General features: G+C 34.8%; 1 protein-coding gene across 1 annotated transcript; it reads left to right on the forward strand.

Annotated features, from left to right (window-relative positions):
- Positions 1-413: 413 nt before the first annotated feature.
- On the forward strand, positions 414-6,929 carry LOC122046283 (CTP synthase-like). Its single transcript, XM_042606893.1, has 21 exons — positions 414-635; positions 1,703-1,782; positions 1,897-1,983; positions 2,130-2,180; positions 2,262-2,379; positions 2,515-2,571; positions 2,672-2,736; positions 2,850-2,933; positions 3,870-3,920; positions 4,011-4,073; positions 4,176-4,222; positions 4,351-4,420; positions 4,515-4,577; positions 5,190-5,279; positions 5,406-5,444; positions 5,515-5,742; positions 5,827-5,912; positions 5,986-6,034; positions 6,111-6,191; positions 6,272-6,365; positions 6,505-6,929. Exons 1-21 carry the CDS (start codon positions 518-520, stop codon positions 6,738-6,740), a joined length of 1,857 nt encoding a protein of 618 aa, XP_042462827.1. The 5' UTR covers positions 414-517; the 3' UTR covers positions 6,741-6,929.
- The last annotated feature ends 3,995 nt before the right edge of the window (positions 6,930-10,924 follow it).

Here is a 10,924-nt window from a genome sequence, read left to right on the forward strand (position 1 = left end):
TCGGGGTCATTCAAGGGCCCATATTTAGATGCATCAGATAAGGTGGGCACTCAAGTGTCGCATTAATTAACGAAGAGTTGTTATTTGACAATTTAATATGCGTACGAGATAAGGAAATGCCACGTCAGCTCCGAGTCGAATACTAAATATTTTAATGAAAACAAGGGAGCTGACTGTAATCCACGTCATATTTATTGTGAAATATTAATTGCACAATAATCATGTGAAAATTATCGTGTGGATATTAAATAATTATTTTAATAGATAATAAATTGAAGTGTTAATGGTTGCTAAATTATAAGGAAACGTAAATAATTTGTTAGATTAGATTAAAATATAATATTAATTAATTGGTGGGAGGGAGGCCAGGGTTTTCGCGAGAGGGTATTTAATCCCTCCGTCCGCAGTCTATCGGAGAAAACGAGAGTGGCCATTGAAGGAGAACGAGCTGGTCTCGCGCGCTCTTTTCTTGCTTCGTAGCTCCGTTGATTCGTGTGGATTTTTCGTGGAAATAGCGATGAAGTACGTGTTAGTGACCGGGGGAGTGGTGAGTGGATTGGGAAAAGGGGTGACGGCGAGCAGCATCGGAGTTCTCCTCAAGGCATGCGGCCTCCGCGTCACCTCCATCAAGATAGGTATTTGTGATCCCTTAGCGTTTCAAATCTTGGCTCAGTTTACCCGTAAAAGGGAAAAAAAAGAAATCTTTTTCCTGCACGATGAAATGAGTTTTTCCTGAACACGACTATGAACATCGCATGCTTGCTGGATCGCCTCCTATGCCGGCTCGAATAAGTGGCTGATCTTTTACTAGTTTTACCTGGGATGTTCGTATCACATTTTGCTTGCTTGTGTTCTATCTATTTGTCCTTTCTTCCGCAAAGGAATCACTCTTTTCTTGTTAGTGAGGTTGATTTGGGGCGCGTGCTTTCTTCGTAATCTCCAGTAGGCGGGCCGGTTTGTTAATCCATCCAGAAATTAGTTTTTTTGCTTAGTTTTGTCTTCAAGGTTCTTGCTTTTTCGATTTACAGGTTTCTAAAGTGCAGTCTGTTGCATTTATCTTTAACGATCGTCTTAGTCATTTGATTGCTGGTGCTTTTCGTCTTCCCATTTGACCTGGTAATAAAATGACGCCTTTCCGTGCCATCAACTGGTGCTTAGATCGTTCCGATGGCACGTTTGATCGTTTCCTTATTTGCCGCCAACACACGATTTAGATTTATAATTCTTTCTCCTTCAACCTTTTTTGGTTGACCTCTTACGATTTAATTGCATTTTAAACACCTCGATGAGGCCTTTTATGTTATAGAGTTCTATCAGTAACACTGCTGTGAAACAAAGACGTAAAAGCAGGAGAAGGAAAGCTTTGTTTTTTGAATGTCTACTCTTTTTATGCCGTTTAACAAAAATATTTTGATATTTTTGTCTTAGCTACTTTAGGTCAATCCTAAGCAATGGATTCCTCTGTCTACCTTTTTCCCGATTTCACGAGAAGGAAAAAAAAAATTAATGAGGCTTCATGGATTGTTTATTTTCCAGTTTCTTGTTGCAAAATTCTCTATATGCTTTTATTGTAAACTTTTTTAGATAATATAAAAATGGCGTTCCAATGTGTGGCTATTACCATCTTTTGCTTGTTTTTTGATGCATCTATGTCTTTACTTTGAGGGGACTTCTGCTTCTTGTTAAAATGAAATTTATGCAGATCCCTACTTAAACACCGATGCGGGAACTATGTCACCTTTTGAGCATGGTGAAGTATTTGTCTTAGATGATGGTGGCGAGGTAAAGCATCTTTTCATGTTCTCATTTTTCCTACCCTTGTACTTTCATGATTTAGTGACATAATAAACTTCACTTAAGAATGAAAAATATTGTACTTCACCTAATTGTTTGTAGGTGGATTTGGACCTTGGAAATTATGAAAGGTTTCTTGATATCAAGTTAACTCGTGATAATAATATCACTACTGGAAAAATCTATCAGGTATTTCACCAATTATGGTTGTCCTTAAAGAGATGTTTATGATACACAAGTTTGCAGGATCCACAAAGGTTCTCCTGTTTCTCTTATAATTTTCCTGCATTGCTTTTTAACCTGATTGTCATTAGCTTTTGGTATGTTTTGAATAGTTTGTCATTAATAAGGAAAGGAAGGGTGACTATCTTGGAGCAACAGTCCAGGTGTGAATCTTTTAAGAAGCATACTTTTCATCGTCTCACATCTTATTAATCTTCCTTCATTTTTTTTCGTTTCTTCTTTAGGTTGTCCCACACATTACAGATGCCATACAAGAATGGATTGAACGTGCGGCGATGATACCAGTGGATGGCAAAGAAGGACCAGCTGATATTTGTGTCATAGAGTTAGGTGGAACAATTGGTAAAACTTGCTTCCTCAAATCTCAATAAAGGGAATAAAGGCAATGCAATATGACTGTTCTGCTTTAGTTAAAGTTTCTTTAATACCAGTTTAGTTAAGGGGACCAACGAATAATGACAGTACATATTGATGCAGGTGACATCGAGTCAATGCCATTCATTGAAGCTTTGGGTCAATTCTCTTATCGTGTAGGTGAGAAAGCTTGTCTGCTTCTTTTTATGATATGCTCTTCACATTATCTTTTCATCCATCCGTTCATTATTGGATAATTTGCAATCTTTTTCTTGTAAAGGTCCTGGTAATTTTTGTCTGGTTCATGTCAGCCTTGTACCAGTATTGAATGTTGTCGGTGAGCAGGTAAAAATTGTAATAACTAAGATCTTTTTGCACTGCTTGAAGCAAAGTAGTTGCAGTTTTCTAATATTGATAAAGATTTTTATTAAGATAACAATATTTGTATATCCCTCTAGAAAACTAAGCCAACCCAGCATAGTGTTCGAGGACTCAGAGGACTTGGATTAATACCAAATATTCTAGCCTGCCGCAGTGCAAAGGTTTGCAATCCACTCCTATCTTTCCCTACTAGGACTATAAATGTGTTAACCAAACTAGACTTTGTTCAAGCTTATTTATCTTACCAAGCTTGACTAGAGACACTATTACACTTAAAATTTAAAATCTAAGTTAAAACAATGATCCAATAAATGAAAATTACTATTTTCTTATTTTTAGCATATCTTATAAAATGGAAGGGGAGTCTTGGCGCAATGGTAAAGTTGTTGTTTTGTGACCAAAAGGTCACGGGTTTGAATCATGGAAATAGCCTCTTGCAAAAAGCAGGGTAAGGCTGCGTTCAATGGATCCTTCCCCGGGACCTACATAGCGGGAGTTTCCTGCACTGGGCTTAGTATATCTTATAAAATACAAAATTATAAAATTCATAAGATATGTAATATACAACAACAACAATAACCAAACCTTTTCCCACTAGGTGGGGTTGGCTGTATGATTCCTTTTACGTCATTGAGCTCTATCTCCTATTATATCATCATCTATATTTAAATAAATTTATCTTGCTTTATTGTTGTTAACCAAGTCTTTTTTGGTATTCCTCTTCCTCGTTTGATATACATGTTTATCATAGTTTCACATCGCCTGACTGGAGTATTTATTGGTCGTCTAAGTACATGTCCGTACCATCTCAAACGTGTCTCTCGGATTTGTGATAAGATTATAAACAATTTTCTTCCTAAATTGTTCATGAATTTTGTTCATAAACGTTAACAAGCTAAGCACACTAGTGTCCAATGTTATTAATTATTTTTTTTTATATCAAATGATCATAAATGAGTCATTATCAAGCTGAAGATCAAGTTTGTCCACGAGCATTCTCTTCATTTACAGCCCTACTTCCTGCTGCTGTCTTCTTCAACCTTCTTTCTTATTGTAACTGATTAAATCCTGATAATTCTCTCAAATTTCTTTGGCAGCCACTGGAGGAAAATGTTAAAGAAAAACTTTCACAATTCTGTCATGTTCCGGTATTGTCAAACCGTGCACACTCTGTTAGTTCAATGTTGGTTTTATAATGCATAACCCCAGTCCTAAGGGAACAAATCCTATTTGTGCAGGTATCAAATATTGTCACACTTCATGATGTCACAAATATTTGGCACATTCCTCTACTTCTAAAGGTAGAGCGCATAGTTCTCAATGTCATATGGTGCTACATTCCGCATGCCTTTTTTAAGCTGACAATACATGTTTATTTAACTGTAACATGAACCAATTTGCAGAAGCAAAAGACACATGAAGCTCTTATAGAACTTTTGCAACTTCAAGGGTCTGTATCTTACATGATTTTTTTTATTTGTTTTGTATGCAGATTGTTTTTTTGTATATTATGCAGAATCATTAGAGCACCTTGTAAATTCTGTGTGTTCATTTGTAATTTATTTTCGGCATTGACAGAATTGCTAAGCAACCTTGGTTGGATGACTGGACAAGAAGAGCAGAAATTTGTGATACTCTGCAGGATCCTGTTGGTTCCTTTCCTTCTACTTATAGTTTGCTTTCCCTTGTTTTGCACTGTTGCAGTTGTTGACCACTGAACGAAGTTGTCGTTGATCTCTCAGGTTAGGATTGCAATGGTTGGAAAATATACTGGCCTTTCTGATTCTTATCTCTCAGTCTTGAAGGTGAGATACATACAGTGCATCCTTCATCTTTCTTTTCTAGTTTTAAATATATTCTGGCTCCTTTCTAGTGCACACTTGTTTTTGAATATGCTGAAAAGCAAGCTCATTTTTGGATATCATTCATTCTGTTCATCTCTCAAAATTTTGATTATTTATGTAATCAATTTAAGTCTTTAGTGCAATTGGTTCAAATTGGCAGGTTTTATATGTGTACCATGTACCAGCTCTTCTGTCTCTAGCATTTAGTATGGTTTGTTACAGATCCCTGGGGAAAGTTATATATGCATGTCAAGTAGGGAAGAGGAAAGAGTGAATGAGAAACTGCTATTTCTTTTGCAAGTCAAAGCATTTGCAAGAATAAGTTGTGATATGTGGTTGCTCCTATAAGTTCTTTATGTTGTTCCAGTAAAAGTTAAAAGAATATATTTTGAGACTGGAGATTAACCTGTTCTTCTTGCTGGAGTAACTTCAAACGTATAAATCATTAATGTGTCTGGTAAAATCAACTGAAACTCACGCTTTATTACTTGTGCACTTCATGTCTTAATCTCCGGTAGGTTTCTTTTCTGCACAATATTTATTTAGAGTTGATTATATCTTAACCTTTTTCAGGCACTTTTGCATGCTTCTGTTGATTGCCAAAGGAAACTTGTTGTCGATTGGGTAGCATCTGCTGATCTTGAAGAAACTAGAGAAAAAGAGGTTTGGCTAATCTTTTCGCCACAAGTTTCAGCTCTTGTTTCATGGCTTTCTTATTCCTTGTTTTGTGAAACTGATGGCTCACAAACTCTGATAGGAATGTTTTCTTTTCTTTTCCTTTTTTGTCAGGCACCTGAAGTTCACAAAAAGGCATGGGATCTATTGAAGGTGAGTAGGTTCTAGTTGTCTTAGACCCTCGATGTATGTTTGCGCTGTATGAACAATAATCCTGATTCAGGCAGCAGACGGCATACTAGTTCCAGGAGGTTTTGGAGACAGAGGCGTGGAAGGAAAAATACTGGCTGCTAAATATGCCCGTGAAAACAAAGTGCCTTACCTTGGCATTTGTCTCGGAATGCAGATTGTTGTGGTCGAATTTGCTCGTTCTATCTTGAACTTGCCCTATGCAAACAGTACAGAGTTTGTCCCTGATACAACAACACCATGTATCATTTTCATGCCTGAGGTAAGTAATTATTTCAATCTTCACATGCCATATTTATAGTTTCTTCAATCTTCTATTGCCACAAATCTCGGGTGTGATCTGAAGGGCTCAAAAACTCATATGGGTGGTACGATGAGACTTGGATCTAGGAGGACATATTTTGAGGCCCCCTGCTGTAAAGCTGCAAAGTTGTGAGTACAGAAAACTCTCCTTGAGTTTGTTTATATGTTTCACGAATTCGAGTTTATGTTTTGGTTTGTATAGGTACGGGAATGCCAATTTTGTTGATGAAAGGCATCGACACAGATATGAGGTCAGTTCGCTGTTAACTTAGCAGATAATTGTGTTCATGCTATCAGTACTAAGTAGCTTGATCATGAATTGTACAGGTAAACCCAGACATGGTCCCAGAATTTGAGAAGGCAGGGCTTGCTTTTGTCGGTAAAGACGAAACTGGAAAACGAATGGAGGTATGCAGAAGATAATTCATATGATTTGAATGATTTTCAAATTCCTTTCTGATACTTCACACTCGATATAATTATTATAGATTATCGAGCTGCCTGATCATCCTTATTTCATTGGGGTGCAATTTCATCCAGAGTTCAAATCTAGACCTGGAAAACCCTCCCCCCTTTTCTTAGGTAAGTTAATATTGCACTCATATTTGATGCAATGGTAATAGATAGCCATGAAGTCTGGAAATTAAATAAACATATCGACTCAACAGAAATTTGCTTCTTTTTAGTCTCATTTAATTTTTCCTAGTGATATTTTCGACAGGACTAATTGCAGCCTCGAGCGGGCAGCTGGGCACTTTTCTAAAGGATCCTGTTCATTATGAACTCAGAACACCAAGGCGTCCGATCAATGATCCTCTGACTTCAAAATCTTATCAGAATGGGAATTTGAAGAAGCTTACCGATGGATCGGCAAATGGCAACTGCCATGCCAATGGCAATGACAACGGTGCTCAAGCAGACTCTTGGGCCCAACGAAGTCACTATCTGCAACTTTAAGAAAGAATTTTCACAAATCGAGATTTTAACAGAGAACAAACAACCTTGTTCTTGTCGCAGTGAAATTTGATATATCTCAGTTCTTTATAGAATGGCTTGTGTTTTATCTCAGTTCTTCATACTTCTATGATTGTAAACTGTTCTTGATCATTTATCAGCCAGGATCATTACAGTGACATTGTACAGGTCTTTAATTTTGTTTAATGTTAAGAAATGCTGTTCATATGGCCACTGAGTATTTACAGCTGGACCACCACCCCGCTGATGTTGTCGCTGTTTCCTCTGGAGTAAGCCAGCTCCGCCAGCCAGAGCCGGTCCTGATTGTTTAAAGGCCCTGGGCAGAATTATTAATTATGTCTCAATTTTATCTTTTCACTAAAACTTAAACAATTTATTCAGGTTAAGATTAAAATCTAAATACTAGTCCCTATAAAGTATTACTCATGAGTTCAAAATAATAAAGCACAAGAAAAAGATATCTGAACGGTAAAATTATTTGCTTCTGATAGATTCCACAAGGAGATCCAAGTTCAGTCCAAATATACTACAAAAATGAACGGTAAAATTATTTGCTTCTGATAGATTCCACAAGGAGATCCAAGTTCAGTCCAAATATCTTACAAAAATCATAAGAATTTGTAGGTCGTGGAAACACATTTGGGTGAAACTGTGATAAAACTTTGCAATTTATTGAGGAAAATAGAGATGTGTAGAGGCATGTCAGAAAGAAGTGACTACTAAATATATAATAGCAATATTTCCACTAGAGATGATGGGAGATAATTTAAGGAAGCATACCATAACTAGAGAAAGAAAAAATAAACTTACCTGTGGTGATGCACCAAAAGGAATATGTTGACCTGCAACAGTGAACCGTAATTCCTCTCCAAGCTACAGACAAGGAATAAAAAGAAAGCTCATTTCTAAGGAATTTACAAAAATGGAACAATATTTAGAATTTCTACATCTTTTCAATCCACATATTCAACAAAGAAATGAATGCCACCGGTGGTGGTGGAATGTTAAATCACACAAAAAAAGTCAAAACAAGAAACTTAAGTAATAACATGTTATTGATGTTCTGAAAGCATCATTTAGAAGCAATATCAAATAGAAGAGGGTCCAACTAATACCGCATACTAACCTTAGCGTGCACTTCTTCCATGTATAGACTATCAGCAGGCAATGGAGGGACTATAGCTTGGTTTAAAAGTGATCCTACGTCAACCTTACTATCTAAAGAATCATCATATATGTTAGATCCTACATCAACCTCACTATATGAAGAATCATCATATATGCAAACCTGGCATGTTACTGGAGTTGTTCCATCAGGAAATTCAAGAGGCAACTTAGTTGAGACTGAAACAATAAAAAAGAACCGAGGGAATCAATACAAAGTACTGACTTGAGTAATCTGACAAATATAAAAAAAATAATCAATTAATACCTTTTGCATTCTGGCGGCAGCAATATGCATATTGGTTAGGGATAGGAAAAGCAAAGGACAATTCCTAATAGCAAATCAATTCATGTAAGCAAACACTTCAAACAAAGCATAAAAAATGAAACTAAGGATATTAGACATACCGGGTAAAATAAGGTGTATACCCCTCAATCTTTGTCATAAGTTCCAGGAAATGTAGGTCCAAAAAGTGTATCTACTGCTACAAAACTAGCAAGTGTAGAAGGATCACTAAGACAAACAGAGACAACTCATTTAAAGTGTCTTCATGATGCACTTTTAAAGGCAAAATCATCAATAATATCATCATATTCGATATTTTCCAAAATATTTTTTTCAATGCATAAAATTGCTAATCCATTTAGCCTATCTTGAGTCATTGTGGTCCGTAAATAAGATTTTATTAATTTTAATTTTGAAAAACTTCTTTCGGCAGATGCCACTGTCACGGGTATTGTCAATAATATCCTATAAGTAATTATCATATTTGGAAATAAATCCATTGTTTTTAAAAACTCTAATATTTGAATGGAAGACCATTTTTTATTTGTTTCATAAGATTCACTTGGTAATATTACTTACAAAACTTGTAATTCTGAAAACGTATATTTTGCATCAATATCAGAAGTGTTACCATTTTTTAAAGTATTTTCAAGATTCACACAAGAACTCATCAATTCATCATCATCCATTGAAACTAATTTTGCAACATCATACAAGAATCCAAATATAGATTCAAAATATTGCAACTGTTCAAACCTACTTTTCAATTGCCCAAGAGCAATATCGACTACTAAGATAAAATAATCTGTTCGAAAAGACTCTTCCAGTAATTAATTTTCCCTTTCAGTATTAGCAATCTCATCAAAATGTCTTTTTCTACTAATTTTACGTTTTGTAGGAAATACAGGCTCAATTTCCATATCAAATGCTATTTTTTTTTTTGCATCAACCATAGCTAAAGCAAAACCATTTTCTCTATATTTTTCAAAAAAAGAAACAAGACCGGCCAATTGTTTTACAGCAACATCAAGACGCATATCCTCTGACTGTAATTTTTTACTAACTAAGTTAATTTTATGCAAAATATCATGTCAAATAACAAGACTTAATATAAATTCAAAACTTGAAAGTTCACCAGATGCTAACGTTTCAACATCTCTAATTAATTTGCTATCTTCACTTATTTCTGCTAATTTGAACAAAGCTTCTCTAATTTGGGAAGCTTGAGATAGTATTTCTTTGACTGTTTCAATATGGCTTTCCCATCTTGTAGTTGACAATGATTTTAAAGTTAATCCATCAATATATTCAAGCAAAACATTCCATCTTTTTGTTGAATTAGAGAACACGGTGTACATACATTGACATGCTCCAAAAAATGATTTTGCTTTAGCACAAGAATTTGCCATGTCACAAACAACTAAGTTAAGAGAATGATAACCACATGGCATGTAAAATGCTCGAGGATTAATGTCAAGCAATCTTCTTTGCACACCTTAATTTTTGCCTTTCATATTAGATCCATTATCATAACCTTGCCCTCTCACATTATCAATATCAAGTTCTAAAGATTGTAAAACAAATTTCAATTCATTAAAAAGACCTAAACCAGTTGTATCTTCTACATTTATAAATTCTAAGAAATACTCTTCTATTTTAATTAGAGTCTCTGAAACATCTACACATCTTAATATGAGAGTCATTTGTTCTTTGTGACTTGCATCCGGTGTACAATCAAGAATTACTGAAAAATATTTTGCCTCTTTTACTTTTTTAATTATTGCATTCTTGACTTTGGAGGCTAGAATAGATATTAACTCGTTTTGAATTTTATGACTAAGATAATGATAATGAATCTTTTTACCTTGAATGAGTCGAAAATGTTCTTGCATTATTGGATCAAAATCTGCAATCATTTCAAGTAGACCCAAAAAATTACCATTACCATCTTCATAAATTTTGTCGTGTGTACCACGAAATGTCAAATTATGTATAGCAAGACATTTGACTACAACAACTATTCTTAGCATAATGTGTTTCCAATGTTTTGTATTCTTTTTAATTTGTTCTTGTATTTCCTTATCAATTGTCATTGTTTTCTTTAATCTCATTTGTAGTTCAACAAAAGCTCTTAGATTAGTGAGGTGTTCAACACTATTTTCATGTTATTTAAGTTTGTCACATAAATGTTTCCAGTCATTAACTCCTTCTCTTGCTCAATTACTTTTGATGTGTATTACTTTAAACAACTTACAACAAATACAAAATACTCTAACTCCTTCGAGTACACTAACCATTTTCGATCACGAGTCTCACCATTTGGTAACATTTGAACATAATAAGTATGACAAAAGTGTCGAGATTCTTTATCTAAAGGAAACTTGAGAATATCTTCTCTTTTAGGACCTCTTTCCACAAGTAAATCCCTCATTTTTGTATCAAGAGTATCCCAAACTCTTGTATTAAATATGTTCAAATCATATTTAGGTGTCGAACATTGATATTTGTTTTTATGCCCATCATCACAAAACTTATCAATATCTTTAGTTTTGTCAATTTCAATTTCATCCAAATTATTAAAATTTGTATTATCTTTGTTCTCATTTTCTATAAATTTCTCATTCTCATCACTTTCATTTCTCACAAGTTCTTTATTTTTATCATTCTTATTTTCAACAAAATCTTCATTAACATTGGATTCATTAGTTAAAATATG

The sequence above is a fragment of the Zingiber officinale genome, chromosome 2B, assembly GCF_018446385.1.
Source record: "Zingiber officinale cultivar Zhangliang chromosome 2B, Zo_v1.1, whole genome shotgun sequence".
Taxonomy (NCBI): Eukaryota; Viridiplantae; Streptophyta; class Magnoliopsida; order Zingiberales; family Zingiberaceae; genus Zingiber; species Zingiber officinale.